This window comes from Mesocricetus auratus, unplaced genomic scaffold (genome assembly GCF_017639785.1).
Source record: "Mesocricetus auratus isolate SY011 unplaced genomic scaffold, BCM_Maur_2.0 Super-Scaffold_100013, whole genome shotgun sequence".
NCBI lineage: Eukaryota > Metazoa > Chordata > Mammalia > Rodentia > Cricetidae > Mesocricetus > Mesocricetus auratus.
In genome coordinates this window covers 27,784,333-27,807,258 of record NW_024429196.1, presented here as the reverse complement: position 1 = coordinate 27,807,258, position 22,926 = coordinate 27,784,333, and the positions used below count along the sequence as shown (strand labels likewise).

The 22,926-nt window shown below is 40.9% G+C and overlaps 1 protein-coding gene across 5 annotated transcripts; it reads left to right on the top strand.

The window, feature by feature from the left end:
- Nucleotides 1-3: 3 nt before the first annotated feature.
- Atp5f1c (ATP synthase F1 subunit gamma) lies at nt 4-17,512 on the top strand. Of its 5 annotated transcripts, none has more exons than XM_005071718.4 (10): nt 5-157; nt 6,778-6,812; nt 7,503-7,634; nt 10,804-11,008; nt 11,443-11,586; nt 11,690-11,754; nt 13,741-13,896; nt 14,253-14,349; nt 16,764-16,800; nt 17,385-17,512. In XM_005071718.4, the coding sequence occupies exons 1-9, from the start codon at nt 102-104 to the stop codon at nt 16,768-16,770; spliced, it is 897 nt and encodes a 298-aa protein (XP_005071775.2). In that variant the 5' UTR covers nt 5-101; the 3' UTR covers nt 16,771-16,800; nt 17,385-17,512. The 5 variants fall into 5 exon arrangements, with proteins under 5 accessions (XP_040611465.1, XP_005071775.2, XP_012970118.2 ...); XM_040755532.1 differs by lacking the exon at nt 5-157 and adding an exon at nt 1,176-1,200; XM_040755533.1 differs by lacking the exon at nt 5-157 and adding an exon at nt 5,039-5,067.
- The last annotated feature ends 5,414 nt before the right edge of the window (nt 17,513-22,926 follow it).

Below are 22,926 nucleotides of genomic sequence, written 5' to 3'. Positions count from 1 at the left end.
AGACTTAGCGAGACTGAAGACGCAAGCGAAGAGGGCGGGTGCGCCGGGAGCTCCCGCGCACGCGCAGTGAGCCCCGTCTGCCCGACCTTCAAGCTTCCACCATGTTCTCGCGGGCGAGTGTTGTCGGGCTGTCGGCCTGCGCCGTGCAACCACAATGGTATGATTAGATCGGGAGGGATGTGGGGCTCGGGCTGCTTCGAGGCAGGAGGGATCGGGTCGCATGCTCACCCTAGGCCGAGGAAGGTCCGGGCTCCTGCACGTCCCGGACGCTCGGGCCGCGGAAACGTCTGCAGAGCGGGAAGGGCGCGTGCCAGGTCCCGGGCCGGGGTCAAAGGGAACAAGGTCACGGCCTAGTCCCCCGGGACTGGAACGGCCATCCGGGACCTCAGTATCCGGACGGGAGTCGGATTGAGCGTTGTAGCCATCTGGGTTTCTATCTGCTCTGTACTTCCGCTACGTCCATGCCTTGTAAAGTCTTTAGAAAGGTCCTCAGGGTGAAGGGGAGGCCGGAGGAAAAGCCCAGGGAAAGTTAAATTGCAGATTTTGTCTATACGCCCTGTGAAACATTGCACGTTGAGCGGCTAGATGTGATCGTTTGCTTGAGCTCCTTCGTCAGGCATCCACTGTGCATCGGGCTCTTTGCTAGCTACTGAAGAAACTAAGGGAATTAGATGAACCCCCTCCTAAACCTGCGGGTCGTCTCGGTGCTGAAGACACGTTAAAAATATGGCGACATTTAGCATTGTCAGCATACCCTTGTATTGAAGTAGTATCCCTGCAAGGTCATGAAGCTGTCCCAAGGTCCCTTGGTAGGAGGAGGAGGACACATACGGGCTTTGGTAAAGTGACACTTGTTAACTTCCATGCGATGAAGGCATAGCTACTGTAAGGTTTGACGACTTTAAATGAGTTGTGAGCTATGGACATAAAGAATGTTGGTAGATTAACCTTGGGAGTAAGGTCTGTTTACTTTATATGGGAAGTCACACAAGTTGAATTCTCGGTTGTGTCAGTCTGCCTTTGGACATTTGTGGAGTGCCTGCCCTGCACTTCTGGTGCAGGTGTTCAAATGTGAGGGGTCTGGGCTTCCTGGGAACGTTCTTGGCGTCCAGTGGTGCCCAGCAACCAGTTCTTCTCCATCCTTTGCATTTGCTGGGCCTTTTATGGATCCATATTTTTAGGACCTGAAGTTAATGCAAGGTAAATGTTTTACATAAAACTCTCAGGCATAACTTTTTATGAAACACGAGTGATGTTTTGGTAAAGTATTGCTTTTACAGAAGAGCTCTTGGTCTCAGGTGACTCCTGCTGGGAACCTAAACTGGAACATAATGGACAAATGAAGGCCAAGTTTAACCTCTATGGAACGTTGGTTTTAAATGGATAGACTGGAAATTCGGGGAGGACCGGTGTTATGGAATTCATATTCCTTTCCCGTTTCAAATAGTTCAGAGTTCTTGGTGCCTAGTGTCTTTCCATCATTAGGCTTTGTTTTCCCATTTTAGTTGCCTTTTGATTTCAAAAATTAAGATGTCAAGGTTTCAGGGGCAGGAAACTTGGATCTGCAGTTAAGAGCATTTGTTGCTCCTGCAGAGGACCTGGTTCAGTTCCCGGCACCCACACATGCCATCCATAACTTCAGCTCCAGGGGATCCGGCACCCTCTTCAGACCTCCAGGGGCACCAGCTCTGCATGCAGTACACATACAGACATACAGGCAAAAGTGCTCCTGCACTTAACCCTGGTTTATAAAGTCTGAGAGTGTCACTATCTGCAGAGGTGACAGAACATGAGACTGTGCCTTCACCTTCACAGAACCATGGAGAAGCTTTAGAAATCTGTTAGTTTTGAGGGAGGATTGGAGAAAGGGGGTTCCTGGGTTTATTTTCCATCTTCAACTTTGAGGGAAAAATATTTTTACCTCCTTGGTGTTCAACAGTCTCTAAAATGGAACTGCTGTATAATGGGTACCAGTGGCTATAAATGAAGACTGGGAAGGCAGATTTCATCTGGGGTAATAAGGCCACAAAACTGCTGTAATGTAAACTGGGAGGCAACAGTCTCATCTCACAGATGACTCTGGAATTGGGTTTGAATCCTGACACTGCCACTTCATGTGGTGTGGTCTTGGGCACATTACCTAGTGTCTGTCCCACTGGGGCCTCCTCTTTGAAGCAGAAGCAGTGCTAGTTTAGTGTGGGACGAAATAAGTACACAGTAGAAGACCTGCTGGGAAACCACAAAAATGTGTTTATAAACACTACATACAATGTATACATAGGCTATTTTGTCTGTCAAAAGGAGGAAATGACGGGGATGTTAAAGAGGTGTGGTGAGGTCATTGTGGAGTACAGAGTCAGAATTTGATGAACTTGAAACTTTTCTTTCATTTTTATGCTATGCAGCATTATGAGCTTCTTAAAACCCTTCCAGCCTGCTAATTTCATGCGTAGGCATCACTCCTGACTCTCTCCTATACTGACTTGAAGTCTGGAAACTACACTGTACTCTCAAAGAAGATACTGCAATTTGTGCATATACTGGTATTGCCAAGACTCTTTAATAAACTCCAAGGATGAGTTAGGACATGATGCAGCGATCAAGACTTTTTCCTCTCAATGCAAACTCTTCTCAGTGTGAGACTGAGTAGGTCGAGCTGCCTACCCCTTAAGGTTCAAGAAATGGAGTTGGGAAGTACAAGCTTGACGTTCTGGATCCAACTCTTTGGACCTACAATTGAAGGAGAGAGCCACCTCCCAAAAGTTGTCCTTAGACATCTACCTGTGAGACTCTGCACTTCATATTTATATTTTTCCCCATAATATTTTTTAAACCTTCAGGCACCTCATCCTGTTCAGTGATCAAATTGATCTTAAAAATAAAGTTGTAGTGTAGACAGTCATCTTGAGCTAAATGAAGGTGAACTTTGAGAGCACTTCAGAGCTTATGAAGTGACAGCATATGCCCTGCATAGGGAGTTAGACGGCATTTCCTGTCCATACCAGGAATGTCAAAACAAATACACTGTGTTTGTTCAAATACAGTGTGTAATTCAGAATTGTTCCATGCAGTATTCCATTATGAGGTGCTTGTGACAGTTAAATTGAAGCATGTGCCTAAAAACATACTTTTCTAACTAAATCCAGAGCATTTGAGAGAAGGGTGGGGGGGCTCAAACTGTTTTTTTGTTTTGTTTTTGTTTTTTTTGCTGTGGCATTTCTAAGAGATTAGCACCATGTCCAATAATCAGTATTGTGCTGAAATAGTTTGTCATGTCTTCTGGCCTCCATCTTTTTCTGTTTTTCTTTTTCAATCAAACCTAGAATTTTGTATATAGTTTGTTTTTTCCATATTTAATTTTCTTTTTATATGACTGAGTAACAGCAGTATTAAGCTATGTAAGTCAAAAGATTTTTTTGTGGTTTGGGTTTTAGTTTTTTCTAGTGCCAGGGACTGGTCCCAGGACCTTGAACATGTCAGGTAAATGTACCACAGAGCTGCATCCCCCAACTTATAAGTCAAGAGATAGATTCTTCTACTTATGACCTTCTGTACGATTTTTACACACATAAATGCCTGATAAGCAAAACTGAGACACAAAGCATACATCATTCTGTAACCTACATTTGAAAATTATAACTAAAAGAAAGCACATTTTCCGTTGTAGTTTTAGATTTGTGTGATATCCAGCATTTCCTTGGAGAGTTCATATCCCTACCCACCACTCAGGACCATTTGCCCTGTGCTTAACATCTCTTTTGATACATTGTTACTTCCTCCTGTAGTGCCTTTCAGGTTCACTTGTTTTGTGAGGGGTTTTTTTTCTTTTTTTTTTTATGTTTCACATATTTTAGAGTCAGCATGGTGGCTCAGACGGGTAAAGGCACTTGCCACCAAGTGTGATAACTTGAGTTTGATCCCCAGAACCTTTACAGCAAGAGAGCCTGCTCTTCACGAGTTGTCCTCTGGACATTGACATTAGGGTCTTGTTTAAGGGCTAAAGAGAATGCTCAGAGGTTAAAAGCACTGGCTGCTCTTCCAGAGGTCTTGACCTACCTCTTCTGGCATGCAGACATACATGCTGGCTGAATACTATATACATAATAAAGAAATGCTGTTCCCACGGACCCAGGTTCAATTCCCAACACCTACATGATGGCTCACGGGTATCTGTTACTCCAACCCTAGAGGATCTGATGTCCCTTTTTAGCCTCTGGAGACATTGCATAAACATGATGCACAGGCATACATGCAGGTAAAGCTCATACACCTCAAAAATAAATTAATTATAAAAGAATTTTAAAGAGGTTTGTGTTTTATATATAAGTCTTTTATCTGGAGATAAGTTTGCAACTTTTTAATTTTATAAAATCCAACTCTTTTTTTTCTGCCATGGATTTTTTTGTTGTGTTTGTTTTGTTTTTCTCTGTGTAATAGCCCCGGCTGGCCTGGAACTTACTTAGTAGACTAAGCTGTCCTCGAACTCACAGAGATCCGCCTGTCTCCACCTCCCAAGCACTGGGATTAAAGGCATGCACTACCACTGCCTGGCCCTGCCATGGCTTTTAATCTCCCAGAAGTTATATGATTTTGCCTTTTCTACTTCTATGATCACTTATAGAAGTAAGATCATGTAATTGCCCAACTCCTTGTCCATTTAGCCGGTGTTAACCACTGTAACTTCGTTGACATCTCAAGTCAGACTTTCAACTCTTTTCTTCTTCAGTATTATTTGACCACCCTAGATCGTTTGCATTTCCATATAAACTTTATATCCCTTTATTCATGTAACCCCAAAAAGATGAAGTAGAATGGGATATTTAGAACTCAGTCTTCTAGCCACAACATGCTGTGGCACTCTTTTATGCACAGCTGTGATTACCTGCCCACCTTCAGCATCCATCATGGAGGGGAGAGGGGCCCCTACCTCTGTGAGTGGCACTTGATTGACAGTTAACAGTTGCTGATGGGGAGGGGCTTATAGGCCCTGCCCCTTCCTAAGGATCTATAGGCAGTTAAGGGTTGCTGAGGGAGGAAGAGGCATTTTTTTCAGTGGTGCAAGTACTGGTAAGTTGCCCTTACCCCTGTAAATAGCCCCCTACTCATATCCTGTAAGGATCCCTAATTGAACTCATTGGTTCACCTAAAATAAGGGGTGGGACAAAAAGACATGGAGTAGAAGGAAGACTGAGCGGGAAGCGGGGGTGGGAAAGAGGGACAAGAGGATAATAGGGGCTGAATGTGACCAGAATACATTACATACACGTATGTAAATGTCAAAATGAAGTGTGTTAATTGCCTATAATGTATGCTAATAAAACTAAACTTTGTAATTAAAGTCTGCCATATGTGTAGGTTAGGGTGGGGTCCTGTACTGCATAGCTTTGTTTCGTGGTTCTTGCCCGCTCCCATGAGGGCAAAAGCTGTCTTATTTTTCCTAGTGTCTAATATAATAGAAATAAGATACTTTAATAGAAACAAGAGCTTTTTTTGTGAGTGTTCTAAACTATCACCATAAACAGACATTTGACAGCAACACCCCAAGCTACTGCTGTCAGATTGCTGAGGGCATGAAGCCCACTCTTTAAGCTCATTATTGGGGGGGGGTGTTTTTTTCTCCAAGACAGGTTTTCTTTGTAGCTTTTGGAGGCTGTCCTGGAACTCAAATCTGTAGACCAGGCTGGTCTCAAACTCACTTCTGCTTCCCCAGTGCTGGGGTTAAAGGTGTACACCACTACTGCCCAGCTTGGGTATTTTTTAGAAACGGTTTTAGCTGGTGTGGTAGAGGTGGGTTCCGTGGTGACATTTTCATGAGTCTCATCTTTGTTAAAAGACATTAAACATTTATTATTTCAGCATAGCCTGTGGCCCTCGCTTCCTCACTACTATTTTTTACTGGTCCCTAAACAAACATTGTCCTTCAGAACTGTATTCTGAAGTTGTTCCTTGGGTCCTCCTCCACAAACGTACTAGTGCTTGTGTGGATCAAAAGCTTAGAAGTGGTATTTAATTGCGTGCTATCTTTCCTGCTAGGATAGAGATCTGTTTTCTCTAACATTTCCTTTACGTCTAATCATCTTTACTTTTGTGTATTAGCACTGTAATTTTAAAGACTTGACAAAGATTTGATTACATTTTTTATAAGCTGAGTTTTGTGAATCTTGTCTGAGATCATGTTCTTGTAAAGAAAATGTGATTTGTTCACTAGAACCAAATGTAAAAACTTTTAAAAAATGTAAATGTACTAACATTTGTGGACACACTAATGATAGAGATAAGAATTATTTTTGTTGGAGGTAGTGGTTTCGTTTGTTTTATTTTGTTTTGTTTTTAAGACAGGGTCTCACTATATAATCTGTCCTATGTAGACCAACAAGCTGGCCTCGAACTCACAGAGCTCCACCTGCCTCTGCCTCCCAAGTGCTGGGATTAAAGGAGTGTGTCACTGTGCCCAGCTCAGTATGATTTTTAATTTTCACCATGGGAGTCGGGTTTTGTTTCAATCCCGAGTTTCAAATATAATTAGACAACAATGGGAAAGACTTTATTGCTCTGGAAATAAAGTAAGCAGAGCTGTGGAAGTGGAAACCCAGAGTTAATGAATGCTATCATGCTTTAGGGCTTGGTATTAGTATTAGAATGTAAATATGCAAACATTTCTAGTTACATTCAGAGTCCTGTATTTGATAGCTTGTCTATATAGTCTATTCAAGTAAGCATTAACTGACGATACTTTAGAACAAAAAACTGAAGTATTTTTTAAATCTTTATCCTCAGGACCCAAGTTCGAAACATGGCAACTTTGAAAGATAGTAAGTATGTTTGTTGTTTCACTCAATATGCAAATTAATTCAAACTAAATTTTGACAAATAGAACTAATTTTTAAGATACACCAATTGGGCAGGCAGCATGCCATAGAAGATAAAAGTTCTAGCCACCAAGCTTAAGGACTTCAGTAGAAAGAGAACCAACTCCTGCAAATTCTGATATCCATATGTACACTATGGTACACACTCATACATGCACTCACACAAAATACATAACAGATAATACACACACAACTTTTTAGCTCATTGTATCTTCCAAAGTTTACAAATTTGTTTATACTATTGTATTGGATTTTATTTTGAAAGACCATGTGAGGTGACAGGAGAATATTGGTCTTTATTACCTGTAGAATAATGACAACATAACTAGAAAATCTATACTGCTTCAGTGTGTTTCTATTAAAACAACTAAAAATAATGATATGAAGTGAGGCCATTTTTTCCAGTTTAATATTATGTGTGTGTGTGATGTTCGTTTCCACATCCTGAGTAGTCACAGTCTCACTCCTTGACTGGGACTGGTTTGTGCATTTAGATTAACTTAGCAGCAGCTGCTTGTCAATGAGCTAAAGTGCTAATTACTCTGCTTGGCACTTTAGAAAGATTGCTCTCTGCATTCACAGATGAAATTGTACTGGGCTTCTTTTGTTTAACATGGCACTTCAACTTTTTAGTTACCAGGAGACTGAAGTCCATCAAAAACATCCAGAAAATTACCAAGTCCATGAAGATGGTGGCAGCTGCGAAGTATGCCCGGGCTGAGCGGGAGCTGAAGCCAGCTCGCGTGTATGGAACGGGCTCCTTGGGTGAGTTAGGAAAAGTGTGCCGTGCAGAGATGGTGTGTTCATAGAAGTGCATCTCGTGATGGGTAGCTTGGTCCACTTTCAAAAGCCTAGATGTACCTGGGAAGGGGGAATCTCAACTGGGAATTGCCCCCATGAAATTCCCCTGTGGGCATGTTTAGTGGCATCTTCTTCACTGCTGATTGATGCAAAGAGGCCCAGTCCACTGGGGGCTGTGCAATCCTGAAGCAGGAGGACCTGAGCTGTATGTAAAGTAAGTGGAGAAAGCCAGCAAGCAACAGTCCTCCAAGGCTTCTGTTTCAGTTCTTGACTTCCCGAGGTGATAAACTGTTGGTTTGAATCCCTGTTTTATCAACAGAAACCAAGCCTGTCCTGAGCACTCAACATTCATTCATGTTTTCGTATATGTGTGTTTTCCTGGGTTATTGAACTACCATCTGTAGGGCTAGAAAATGGTGTCATCTTGTTAATAACCTTCTGTGTGGTTTTAGGACAGTGTGGTGGGGACAGCAGATGGGAAAACAAACAGGGCAACTTGTTTGTAACTTTATGTGATGTCGTCTTGAACTCTTTTCCTACAGAGAAAAGTGGCATGGTGTTTAACAACTTAAATTTTGTGTTTAGATGATTTTATACTGATTTGATTATTAATTTGTCTTAGAGATAAGCAAAAGGCGTAGGAAATGTCCCATCCTAACTATAATTACATAATCCAAATTCTTTCAATGCTTTGCTGTCTTTGAAGTCACCTTCAATGAATTTTCTTTTTTTTTTTTTCTTTTTGGTTTTTCAAGACAGGGTTCTTTGTGTATCCCTGGCTGTCCTGGAACTCACTCTGTAGATCAGGCTGGCCTCAAACTCAGATATCTGCCTGTCTCTGTCCCCGAGTGCTAGGATTTAAAGTGTGTACCACCATCAGCTGGTAGGATTCTTAACTTACTCTGAAGAGTTTGCAAATTTGAAAGTGAAGGAGATCATTTAGTAGATTATGTTGCTCAGCCCTTTACAGCCTTCTAGGTGATCCCTTGCTTCTTTCTTTTCTAGTCTTTTCTCTCCCTAAGCTGCAGTAATTATTTGGGAATAGCTTCATTCTGTCCCTCCTGTAAATTTCTTTACAGATAGAATGCAGTTGTTAATGACCCTCAAGTCTTTATACAGTTCTAATCCTGCTTCACCTCCTCTGCCCACGCTGTTGCTGCTTTCCTTTGCAGGTGGATGTTTCTGTCCTGTAAGTCACTCCCAGGTAACCAAACAGAGACTTAATGTTAATCATAAATACTGCCCAATAGCTTATTTGTTATTAGCTTACTCTTACATTTTCAGTGAACCCATATTTTTATCTACACTCTGCCATGTAGCTTGGCACCTTTTCTCAGTACAGCATGTCCATCTTGCTTCTCTGTGGGTCCGCTTGCAACTCCCCTGGCTCTACCTTTCTTCCCAGCATTCTCTGTTTGGCTCTCCCCTACACTTTATCCTGTCAGTCTATTGGCTAGTCAGCTTCTTTATTAAACCAATCACGGCCACATATTCACACAGTGTAAAGGAATATTGCACATTTCTTAGTTTGCTTTATGTGGGCTTCCACTGATCACCTGTTCTGTAGGCCTCCTCAGGCCATCTTATTCCCAGTGGTGTCTCTTTCAATGAAGAGACATAAAAAGTGTAGACAGCAGTTTATTCAGCAAAGCGCACACTCATAGTGGGCTGCCTATGAGGTCAGTAGAACGATGAATTCCCCCATTGTAGATTTTAAAGAAATATTTTTTGAGGTGTGTGACATATTCTGAAGGTGAGAGCCAAAGTAGAAAGTTCACCATGAAGATATCAAAACCATATAGTAAAGAATACTGAGATATAGCCAAGGTCTCTTGAAGATGCAGACCTGTTTTTATTAATGCATATGTGTGGAGAATGCTCTGCTTTTAAGATTTTTAATTATGTGTCTTTGTAAAAGTGCCCATAGAAACCAGAAGAGGTGTCAAACCCCTTGGAACTGGAGTTATATGTAGTTGTAATGCAGTGGGGTCTGGAACCCAACTCAGGTCTTCTGCAAGAGCAGCAGGTGTCTTTACCATTGAGCCATTTCTCCAGCCTGTGCCTCAGTTGGTGATGTGGCAAGAGCAGTCTCAAGGACATTTACACATAAAGGGACATTTTGATAGTCAGGAGACAGACCCAACAAGATCCAGTTACAGTTTGCTTGATGACTTTGTATCTAACTCCTTTGAGATTGCTCAGCATCCATGTTGACTCTTATGACTGGCTATTGATTGAATCCATGTTGACTCTTATGACTGACTATTGATTGAATAATTGAGGCATTCTCATGAGTTCTGGACCAAGATTTTAGTACAAACAAGGTTTATGCTGTCTTCTAGGACTTTTTTCCCCACTCTACCATTCAGGTCTGTTTTATGTATATGTGTATGTTCTGTGTGTGTATAGAAGCCAGGGATGGACATGGGGTCTCAAATCTCTACCTTATTTCTTCTTTTTGTTTGTTTGTTTTTTGTTTTTAGTCAGGGTTTCTCTGTGGCTTTGGAGCCTGTGTTGGAACCAGCTCTTGCAGACCAAGTTGGTCTGCAACTCACAGAGATCCGCTTGCCTCTGCCTCCTGAGTGTCGGGATTAAAGGTGTGCGCCGCCACAACCTGGTGATCCAGGTATCTTTAATCCCACTTAATGTCTTCTTTGCCTCTGTTTCTTGGAAAACCAAACCAGAAAAGTTAATAAAGTAATACCACAAATAAATTCACACACATAACTTCAAATCAGTATCAGCAGTTTCTGTAAAATAAGAGCTTGATGTACAGATTACATGAGAGGCTAAGTAAATGCTTGCTACTTTTTTAGCTGTGTGCTGGGAATTTACATTGTATAAGTCTGGTATTCAGTTAAGCAGTTACTTTTTTGTTCTGTCATCCCTTTGGGTTGTATCTAGGTATTTTAGCTTTTTTTTTTTTTTTCTGGCCATTATTTGATCCTTAGGAACCCTTGTGTTGTCCTTCCTGGTTGTAAATAGAGTAAGTACACAAAAACCCTTGATTATACTTATCAGGTGCCACCTAAAAAAGTGCATAGAGGAAAAACTTCAACGACTTAAAATTAGAGATTGTCACTACATTTACTGTAAATTTTATTTTCTGTACTCTTTCTCTTTTGTTTTTCAGCTCTATATGAGAAGGCTGAAATTAAGGGACCCGAGGACAAGAAGAAACACCTCCTTATTGGTGTGTCCTCAGATCGAGGGTTGTGTGGTGCTATTCATTCATCCGTGGCTAAGCAGATGAAGAATGAGGTGGCAAACCTTACAGCAGCAGGGAAAGAAGTGATGATTGTTGGAATTGGTGACAAAATCAAGGGCATACTTTATAGGTAAATGAGATATGTGTTCATGTTCAGAAGTGTGGAAACATGGGTGAATGGAAGTCTCTTTGATAGAGAAAAGTTGTTCATGATTGTGTGTGTGTGTGTGTGTGTGTGTACTTCCTTGGTGCCATAAGTGAAATACAATAAAAACTAACCAGAACCACTGGTATTAAGCTGAGGAAGGAATCCTCGAAGAGTTGTCACAGTTTAGAAATGTAATCTGTTAACATTGAACAGAAGAAATATGAAATAGAGAGGCTCTGCTTGTAGTTCTTAGTTCTTCGGCAGGTGCCCTTGATGGAGTAGTCATGATATGTGGAACAACTTAACTCAGGCAATCCACCACCCACATCCCAACAGAAACCTGGCCGTGATAGCACTCTTTTTACTGTGTCCTTTCAACACAAGTATCCCATTAACCTATTTTATGTTATCTCTAGGACTCACTCTGACCAGTTTTTGGTGTCATTCAAGGATGTGGGACGGAAGCCCCCTACTTTTGGAGACGCATCAGTCATTGCCCTTGAGTTGTTAAATTCTGGATATGAATTTGATGAAGGCTCTATCATTTTCAATCGGTTCAAGTAAGAACACGTAGAATTCAGAGCTCTTTCATGTTCATGTTCTGAATGTCTGCTTAGTTTAGAAATTCTTTTTCTGCTCACAGCATGCTTCTGTTATTTCCAGGTCTGTTATCTCCTACAAGACAGAAGAGAAACCCATCTTCTCTCTCAATACCATTGCAACTGCTGGTAAGCTGCTTTCACAGGGCTAGGGTCAGGAGATAGACGTCTGTATACTAAGGAAAGCCAGTGCTTTCTGGTTGTTTTGTTACTGTTAATTGCTGAAGTGGAGTCGCTATCTGTAACATAGACTGGTCTCTGATTTTTATCTACCTGCCTCAGCCTCCCAAGTAGCAAGGACTGTTAAGTGTACTGCCTCTCCTGGATTGCAGGGACTGGGAACGTGGCTCCATGGTTAAGAGCACCTGCAGCTCTTGGGAAGGGTGTGGGTTTGGCTCCCAGGATTCACATGCCAGCTCACAGCTGTCTTTCTTCCCACTTCTCCCCTCTTCTGGCTCTGTGAGCATAAGGCACACATAGTATGCATGCATACACATGTACAAAACACTCATACACACAAAATAAAAATAAATAAATCTTTAAAAGAAAGAAAGGCAGCAGTACCAATAGTGCCTTCTAGGAATCCTCAGTCAAGTTGTAGACAAGCCCAGCTCCATTCTTTGATTTTAGACAAATGTCATTCAGCAGGCTTCTGTTTCCAATGACTGAAAAGCCTTGCTAAAAACTGCCTTTATGCTGTTGGCAAACACCATGCTCATAACTAGTTTATGACCCACTGAACTCTGTCATCTTTACTCATTAACATGTTGCAGGATGCCTGCCCGGGTCCCTTTGCCACGTTAGCCCCCAAAATAACACACAGAAACTCTATTAGTTACAATGCTGTCAGCCAATGTCCAGAGCTTTTCATTGGCTAATTCTGTCTTAAGTATTAACCCATGACTATTAAAACATATTTCTATAAGGACACCCTCCTGATGCATCCTTTCCTCCCGGGAGATCACAGGGCGACTCCCAACTCTTGACTACATTTCCCAGAATCCTGCTTCTTTCCTAGTCCCTCCTGTCTTGCTTCACTGTTGGCCAAGAGTGTTTTATTCATCAACATGTACAGAGAAGGACTTCCCCCATCAGTAACACATCTTAGAAGTAACTCTCCTTGTATTTATTGTATTTTATGTATTGGGTTTTATATTTATTTACTTTGTTTTGGGGGGTTGTGTATATTTGCTCTTTTTTTGCCTTTTAGACACAAGGTCTTAGCCTAGACTAGCCTTCAGATGCACAGGCCTCCTGCTTTTGCTTCCTGTATGACACCACACCCTGTTTGCCCCCCCCAATAATACACAAAATAGTTAAAGTCAGTACCATCTGAGATTTAGTGAAACACACAGTACTATTTCAGTACTCATGCGTGAATTTGAAGTGTACTGATAAATACCTATGTTGAATCCTCAACTCAGGTCAGTTTCAGCTCTTCCAGTCTTCATATTATAAAGGTCTTTCCTTGGCCTTACCCTATCCCTCTGAGTAGTAGATAGGGGGTGGGGGGAGGAATAGGAGAGCAGGAGGAGGGGAGGGAGTGGGAACTGGGATGGGTATGTAAAATAAAGATTGTTTTAAAATTTAAAAATTATAGAAAACAAGGCCTTTCCTCTCACTGTGTCAGACTGACATTCATATTTCTTTATTAACTAATTAAGGTGGCAATGTATAACACTTTTAGATTTAGTCTTTGATTTGCTTATTTATTTTTGGAAAATATTTTTATTGAGTGCTGTGTGTGTGGCAGATGTTTGTCTGGTTTCTATTCAGAGGGCTTTATAACCATGAACCACACACACACACACACACACACACACACACACCTACCCCCATAGCTGAGAACTCAACCAAGGGCCTTGCACTTGCTAGGCAAGCACTGCCATTGAGCAGAAATCCCCAGCCCCATAACCATGAAATTTAGTGCTTATTTTTAAATGTGAACTTCTTAATATTAAAGTTAACTTTTGGGGGTAAAATGCTAAATACCCTTTGACATATTTTGTTGATAATATTCTATGGCAATAGAAGAAATTGTTAGAACAGATTCATTCAATTTAAGATGATTTCTGTAATTATAAAAAATTATAAACTCTTGGCTTATTTTCACAGAGAGCATGAGCATTTACGATGACATTGATGCTGATGTGCTGCAGAATTACCAGGAGTACAGTCTGGCCAACATCATCTACTACTCCTTGAAGGAGTCCACCACCAGTGAGCAGAGCGCCAGGATGACGGCTATGGACAACGCCAGCAAGAATGCTTGTAAGCCCGTGATACGGTGCTAGAGGAAGTCTTTCTCTAGAAGCATGGGATTAGACAAAGCTCCCAGGAACACTTAGAGCCCAACTTCATTTCTGCTGAAAGGAGAAGCGACCAGGGTAGCATCAAAAATGTTAACAGAATATTTTATCTTATTGGGACATATATCTTACTTGATTGGTAGTGGATTTGCAAGGACTGTGAAAATAGCCTATGAGAAATAAGTAACTTTGTAAAATTCTTACTGACCAGTGAGACCAGTTTGGTGATCCAGAGGGCAGCAGGGGCTCTTCAATTAAGCAGAAATTACTCTTTTCTAACTTTTTTTATTTTGTTTATCCCTTTTCTTTTGTTTGTAGCTGATATGATTGACAAATTGACATTGACGTTCAACCGCACTCGCCAAGCTGTCATCACAAAGGAGTTGATTGAGATCATCTCTGGGGCTGCTGCTCTGTAAGTAATGTAGCTAGGTGTCTTCAGAAGACTTCTGTTCTTTGCATGTGGTTCAATGAGTCTCTGGTTGCTTGAGTTTTCTGTTTTATTAAAATCAGGAAGACTTGTAGCATCTTGTGTCCTTTCCTCAAATCTTGATGGAAAGGGGATCTCTGGCTTATTCTGATTGTTTGAGCTGAAACATTCAAGTTTAATTCCCAGCTTGAGAGATATGTATGTGTGCAGCTTTGACTTTCCCAAAGTATTAGGAACAAAGATGTGAATAATTCTGTATCAATTTGGAAAATGTGTCTTTGGAACTCAACAGCATTTATAAGCCAAAGTTTCTGAGTTACAAGACTGGTTTTAGGTTTGATGTTTACATTATTCTATTAATTACTGAATGATGGGTATTTTAAAATACTAAATATTCTAACTGGTACCATAAAACAGCATACTGCTTTCCTCCAGAAAATCCTGGATTGTTGAAAAATTAAACTGGACCTCAGCTCTGCAAACTGCCATACACAAGGCAGATGAAGATGAAGTGTGTAGTATATTGCCTTTGATTCACTGAGTCTTACCTCCTCCTGATTGCTCTAAATTCCTCTTTAATCTTTTTCTTTCTTCATACCTACATACTATGGATTATTGTCATCTCATAAATTATAAAAGGGTTTGCTAGAGATAGGGGTTTTACTATGTTGCCCAAGCTGGTCTCAAATTCCTAGGCTTAAGCTACCTTCCTCTCCATCCCCTTAGTAGCTGCCTGGCAACAACTGTAATTTGTAGGTGCCAGATCCTGAGGATGTAGTAGAGGCACTGTTTGTTTTTAGATAATTCATTGTCTTGATAGGGGAAACAGGTATTAAAGAAGATAATGGAAAATTATGGAGCTAGAAAACTGGTCCAGGGCCATTTTAAAGAGTTACAAAAGGACAGTATATGGCTCGCAAGGCCTGTAATACTTCCATGCTGGCTTTTCACAGAATCAATCTGCAAAAAATAGTTTATTGTATTTTCTGACCATCAGCACTTTGCAGTTTAATATTGTATACAAGGAGATGCCCTGGGATTTTGCCTGGCCTGGTTCTTCTCTTCTGAGTACTCCATTCGTTCTTCATCTGACACTTGTTTATCCTCCTTTATCGATAGTGTGGGTGAGGTATCTCTTAGCATCTGCCTTCACATGGTCTTAGGCCATTTTACTAGGAATTGACTTTGTATTGGCCTCTGTCCTCCTTGAGCCTTGGAGGGTACAGCATCCTGAAACTGAATAAGCCAATAGAATATATGTTATAGCTTACCTTCATCAGCTTTGCAATCCTGAGCATCCTTTTCCTAAACTATTTTGTTTTCTGAACATAGCTTCTCCCAGCCTGGTCATCATTGCCTTATTAGTATCACACAATATGGCATCTTAATGTCCAGTTTATAAACATGGTTAAGGTACTTTGTTTGACTCTTCTATGACAGGGAGACTAATACTAAGATTATGTCATTACAACTTTTTGCCAAATGCTAAGTTGGCATTTTTAAAATTTTATTTTATGTGCATTTGTGTTTTGCCTGCATGTATGTGTGTGTGAGGGTGTCAGATCTTGTAGTTACAGGCAGTGGTGAACTGTCATGCGGGTGCTGGAAATTGAACCCAGGTCCTCTAGAAGAGCAGTCAGTGCTAATAACTGCTGAGTCATCTCTCCAGCCCCCAAGCTGGCATATTTTTGAATGTTGAGTGTGACGTGACTTGAGAAAGAATTGACTTTGAAAAGTCTGAGAGCAGAATGAGTTCTTTGCTTCTGAAAGGGGATCTAGGTATGAACTGTGAGAATATAAACTGCACAATTGAGGACTAGGCCTTTTGTCGTGCTTAAGAATGTGAAAAACCTCACTTAAACTAGGAAAATGAGAACATGGGGATTAAACATTAAACTGAGAATTCTAAAAAGTAGTCTTATTGGAAATGTCTCTTCACTTTCTAGATAATCTAAGCCCTTCTTTTAAAAAGTTACTTGTACAGTCTCAACAGTGGATCACTTTTATGAATGGATTTGCATGCTCTATAACCTATCAGAAAATGTGGTTCAAATTTTAATACAAACATTGGCTTTCATGAAAAGCATGAAGAAATAAGTTACATTGTTTTTAATATGTGTTATTTTTTTAAAGATAGAAAATTACTTGTCTTGCCTATATGTTTTTTTTGTGTTTTGCTTTTTTGTTTTTTTTTTCTAGTCTTGCCTAATATATGAAGTTTTTTGTTATCTTTTCATTGGAATTTGGCATTTTATATCATTGAGTTGGTGTTAAAGATTGTAACTATTTATATTATATTCTCAGAGTAACTTGCAAAGAAATGGCCTGTAGTTAACTAGCATGGATTGCTTCTTAACCTGTGTGTTTTGTGCTCTCTTTTCTTCTAATATAATAACCAGGGATTAATGAAAATCAAGTTGCATCCACAGATAAGAGGTAAAGTTCACACACTCTTCCCCTAAGCCTTCAGCAGCAAAAACCTAGCCAGGGATTACCAAAGCCAACAGTAATGAAATTGCTTCTCTAAGAGAGGTTAAATGGACAGGATGATTTATAGTTCAGCCAGCTGGTGGGTGTGTTTGGGCAGTCCTGGATAGGGACAGATCTGTGTGTGTGTGGTACTGGTGACCTTTTTAAAGTGTTACTTTACATTGAATGTGCTCTAGAGAGTGTAGAGAACTTGAATTGTTGTAGAGTAGGTTAGTGAGAATAGTGGTTCTCAAACCTTATGGTCTCGAACTCCTATCATTTGGTTTGTAGGAGCGTCTCCTCTCTTTAATTCTGTTGTGCTTTTGTAGCCTCTGGAGAAACAGTCATTACTTGTGAGTGGGAATGAGGATGAAACAGCATTATTATGGAACCAGTTTTCCCTCATAAATCCCAGAGTCCCAAAGACCAGATTTGTCTTACTGTGTAAATGCAGTCAGTTCCTTATACCCTACCCTATTTAAGTATGTGTTCTTCTTTATTTTCCTGAAATTGCGCTGTTTGACTCCTGTTTGTTCTGAATTGTTTTTCAGGTAAAGGGAAACAACAAGCTAATTTTAACTGATTGCTGTCTGTGTCAGAAGAAACTTGGTCTACTGAGTTACAAAGACAGCAAGTTGTTTGTAAATTATCTTACAATAAACAACTTACGATAAGAAAATCAGTCTCTGTTATTAATAAAATGTTTTCAGCCTTCAACGGTCTAGACTCTGGGACCAGGGCAGGAATACCTGCAGGCAGTTTCCCTGGCTGCTATTCCTCTGCAGTCTTAAAGACCTGATGGGAAAATTCAGTTGTAATGCTACTAGGGGCACTTACTATTTCTCTCAAAAATGTTACGAATTTCCAGGTGTGTGTGTGGGGGGGTGTGGTTTCAGTAATTCTTTCAATAACATAATAACATGCATTGAGAAGGCAAGTATGTTTCATATAGATAGATGACTGTTAAGATTTGGAAGGCAGGACAAGGTACTGGTGGGGCATGTCTTTAATCCCAGCACTTGGGAGGCAGGGGCAGGAGGATCTCTGTGAGTTCCAGGCCAGTCTGGTCTACAGACAGAGTTTCAGGACAGCCTCCAAAACAATGCAGAGAAACCCTGTCTCAAAAAACCAAATAATAATAATAATAAGATTTGGAAGGCCGGTGAGATAGTTTAGTACTTAAGAATGCTTACTGCTTTTCCAAGGAACCCGAGTTTCGTTCCCAGTAACTCCAGCTCCAGGGATCCCATCTGTATTCTGGCCTCCTTAAGAACCTGTGTACTTATGGCATGCGTTTGAATGTCTGAAGTGATTCCATGATGCTGGCCATACCAAAATGTCAGGGGTTTTCTATTTGTTTAAAATAAGGCACTTAAAGCCACTATGGAAATCAGTATAAAGGTTCTTCAACAACAACAAAAACCAGAACTACCATATGATCCAACCATATACCACTCCTGGCTATGTATCCAAAGGAATATGTTAACATACCTTTACTGCTGCACTATTGATAGTAGCTAAGATACTAAACCAACCTAGATGTCCACCAACAGATGAATGAATAAAATGTACTCATCACAGTGGAACCGGAATCTTAAGTGAGGGAAGCTCAGAAAGACAGCATATTTTCCTTTCATGGTTCCAATTTTTGTTCCAAATAAATACACACATTATAGGACATAGAAGTAGAAAAGGGACTAAGCGGGAGGACGAAGTCTCAGGGGTGGAAGAAACAGTAATGGGAAAGACAAAAATGTGTTTGTGATGAGAACTGGAGTTACTGGGGGATGTGGAGTGGAGCACTGGAGAGAACAAGAGCAAGGCACAATATCTGTATGCAAACCTCATTGAATTGTTTTGTGCAAACAATACTGTGCAAAATATAATGGCATTGAAAGCTTATTGTGAAACTAATACAGGCATTCTGAAAAAGCATATAAAACCCATGCATTACTCTTCACTTAAAAGCTACCAAGAGGGGCTGGGAAGATGGCTCAGTGGTTCAGAACATATACTGCTCTTCCTGAGGACCTTAGTTTGATTCCCAGCACCGACATCAGGCATCTTACAACTGTCTGTAACCTCAGCTATAAAGGAAAACTATACCTTAAAAGCTACTAAGAAATAAGTGCATAAGCTTGAAATTCTTAAAATACTTTGTTTTCCCAACAACTGCATTACCAAACTGAAATGAAAAAATGATCAGCGAAGAAATAGGTAAAGCTGGGCAGTGATGGCGCAGCAAGCCCTTAATCCCAGCACCTGGCAGGCAGATCTTCGAATCTGAGGTTAGCCTGCTCTACAAAGCAAGTTCCAGGACAGCCGGGCTGGTAAGAGAAACCCTGTCTCCAAAAAAACAAGAAAAAAAGAAACTGGTAAAGAGATCAGTAATTCTAGAGAAATCAAGTTATTTCTGGTTCTTTTCTATTTGAAGAGCCCCCTGTGACTGGGACAGTGAATGTCAGGAAAGGGTTCTGTCTACTGGCCTCAGACACCTGAGTGATCCAGGCTTCCAATCTTTGTAGGAGTTATAATTTAGCTCACCTTCCATTTCCAGGACAGTGGAACCTTAAGGTTGTCACCTTTGTGTCCCAGACACAAGGTTAAGAATAGCCTGTGTCAAGCTGAGCTTGGGCATAGTGCCTAGGTACAGAAGAGAGCAATGAGGCCAGGAGAGTAATTTACCCTGCAAGCTCAGCTCTCAGGCTGAAGTAGGCAACGGGACCCCTAAATTCAATGTCAGACTGGGGTTACATGGTAATGTGTACTCTTAGCCTCGGTAGCTTCAGGATGGGTTCCCCCTTTGCTACAAGATTCCTGGTGTCTGTGGAAAAGGCCTCATCTGTCACTTGATTTTAGTGGTGTATGTTGGACAGCCTGTTTTCTGGATGTCTTTGCTGTCTTCACATTTACCAGTTTCTTTTCCTGGGTCTGCTTAGAAATTGGTTTCCCTAAGTTTTTAGGTATATATTGTCTGGCTTCCAAATGACTGTCCAAGTCTTGGAGCCATTTCATCCATGCTGTTTTTCTTCTGAAAGCTGTATGTTGTGTCACGGTCTCACATGGTAAGCAAGTAGATCAGTACTGAGCCACGCCCATAGCCACCCTGAAAGCATTGAGGATTCGGTAATTGTGAAGGATGGTCTTGATGTGACCCTTCCTTTATATGCACTGTATTGAACACTCATTCAGTTGTGGGAACCGAGTGAGGAAAAGGTCCTGTATTGGGAGATGTCATTCTGTAAAAATGAGTCTGATAGGTTTGAATAAAGCACTGTTGGACAATATGGAAGCAAGATAGGTGGGACTAGAAGTTGAGGAGGATTCTGAGAAAGAGAGACCCTTTTCTCCAGTAAGAGAAATACTTACATTAACAATTATGGGTTAAATCCTGAAGTCAGAGCTAGCCAGTAAGAACAAGCAAACCGCCAACAGCTTCATAATTAATATAGAGTCTTGTGTGTTATTTGGGGACTGCAACTGTGACAGGGCCCAGGCGGCTGGCAAGGAAGACTACACATTACAGACCTGTAGTAGAGGACAGATATTCTCATGACCCATTTCATTGATGGATTCTTCCTGCCACCTCTCCACTTTCTGGAACCAGTTTTTTACATTGATTTGTAATTTTCCTCTCTCTTTGTGTGTTCTCCAATCTTTTCCAGTAAATCTTCCATTGCAATCATCTATCAGTATTCTTGCAATTCCTTAAAACATTCATTTTAAATATTAATAATTCAATTTGTTTTTCCTGCATAGTGGCTAGTTCTCATGTTCCAAAGGCTTGGCAACTTTCATAAGAGCCATACAATAAATGCCTTAAGTCTTATGAGCCTCATAAGGTCTCTGCTTTTTTTTTTTTTTTTTTTTTTTTTTTTGGTTTTTCGAGACAGGGTTTCTCTGTATTGTTTGGAGCCTGTCCTGGAACTAGCTCTTGTAGACCAGGCTGGCCTCGAACTCAGAGATCCGCCTGCCTCTGCCTCCCGAGTGCTGGGATTAAAGTGTGCACCACCAACACCCGGCTAAGGTCTCTGTTTTGCATTCACGTTTTTTTTAAATTTTGTATAGTCCTTTAAAATGTAAAACAAAAGCCTGTTTAGCAACTTGGTCCTATTTAAAGTATATAATTCAGCCAAGCTTGGTTAGTCCCAGCACTGTGGAGGCAGAGGCAGGAGGGTCTCTGAGTTTTGAGTTCAATGCCAGCCTACATAGTAAGTTCCAGGTTAGAAGGGCTACATTGTGAAACTCAAAAAAGGGGGAGAATTTCAGCTTAGTATATTGAGTTGTAGACGTCCCCATTTCATAGGAAGGTGAATTGTTACAAAAGACCTTATTTATTATCTGTTCAGAACTCTATACTAGATGATTATCAGTGAGATGAGATTATGGGTCAAGTTACTAAAATGGGGGACTTTCACCAGGAGCCACAGTAAAAGTCCTGTTAGAATAAAGGCAATAGGCACTACTTGGGTACTTCAGCAGAGAGAAGTCACCAACCAAACAGCTGACCCTGATTATAGAAGTGGGCAATGGACACTATTTGCCTTACTAGAAGTCTGTTTGGGTGCTTTTGTTCAATTTTGACGGTAAATTGACAAGGTCAGGAGTCACATTCTAGAAAGGACATGAAAACCAAAGACTCAGAACCCTTACACATGAGGTCTAAGCAAGCCACTGAAAGCAGAAGTGTGGCCATCTGCAGCAAGAACAAGAGTGGCATCTCCCAGTCTTCCTTTTTAATGGGGGTTTTCAGGGGAAGAGATGATCACCAAACTTACACCAAGAGGAAGGTCGGAGGGGAAACAGTAGGACTGTGCTAAGTGTTATAATGTACTACCTAGAGCTTCTCAGGCCTGAAGGACTTCAGCCTTCCTTGGAACTGACTCAGCTATAAACAGCACATTGGCCTAAGATCACACACCCTTTCCTGGAAGTCTTCACAAAGTGACCTATGAATTTGGCAATTTAAAGGTCCAGTAGCTTCAGCAAGCACTCTGAAATTGACTGAGGCTTCTTTGATAGAACATTTGCCTGGCTCCCACTCCTTCCCTCCCACATTCAGTGTCCCAGGAGTGCTCCTAGATAAACCTGCTGTAGAGTTTGCTCCATCCCACACTTGGCTTCCTGGGAAACCAAAGCTGTGGACATATGGTCATACATATGGTTATAGAGGGAAATATGCTGGTTTGGGAAGATAAACGCTGAAGTTTCTCAGAGTTAAGTGTCATGTCACAAGGTTTGCAGCTTATTTTCAAACTGTTGGAAAAAGTGAGTATAAGTAAATTAAAAATATATTAATCTATAGTAAATTGTCAAAATGTTAATAATTGTTAAATCTAAATTAAGTTATTTTTATTTCAATTTTTCTGTAGTTTTGAAATTTTTTCTACTACACACAGGCAAATAAAGAAGTCGTGGGGGTGAAATCCAAGGTATGAGCTGCAAATTAAGGAAGTGTTCCATGTTATCAAATGGTTATAAAAATGAGCTAGGTGTGGTGGCAAATGCCTTTAGTCCCAGCACTTGGGAGGCAAAAGCAGATGGATCTCTGAGTTTGAGACCAGCTGGTCTACACAGAAAACGTCTTGAAAAAAACCAAAAAATAAAACTAATCATTTAAGGCTAGGAGTGAAAAGTGTTCTAGGGATTTTGCATCAAAAAGCTTCTTGATACTCTTGGGTACAGAAGTACCAATGAACCTAGTATGTTGTTGCTTCCCTACAGATTGTTATTTGTCAAAAGCACCGTATTTTCCGGACTTATTGGGCTTTCAAGACGTCAGCAGGGGCTGTCTACCAGCAGAAGGTCCAAGTATCCAGTAGTTGTTCCGTCCATGAGGCTGGATGTCTCAGCAGGTCTTCACTATAGGTCAGAATCCCAAAGACGAGGCTCACTGCCAGTGAAGTAGACATACCAGCTAGAGTGAGGGCAAGCAGGCAAAGAGAGAGCAAGCTGCCTTCTCCCACATATAACCCGCCAGCGGAAGGTTAAAGGTGAATCTTCCACCTCAAAGATCGGATTGGAAACGGTCTTCCCACTTCAGATAACTTAATTAAGAAAAAAAAATCTAGCGGGTCACTGACTTCACACTGT

Bases quoted from the DNA above. Each gene is read 5' to 3' on its own strand.
- Atp5f1c (XM_005071718.4), top strand. From the start codon at position 102: ATGTTCTCGCGGGCGAGTGTTGTCGGGCTGTCGGCCTGCGCCGTGCAA. The intron at 7,635-10,803 runs GTGAGTTAGGAA...TTTGTTTTTCAG, and splicing joins GTATGGAACGGGCTCCTTGG to CTCTATATGAGAAGGCTGAA. The intron at 11,755-13,740 runs GTAAGCTGCTTT...TTATTTTCACAG, and splicing joins CAATACCATTGCAACTGCTG to AGAGCATGAGCATTTACGAT.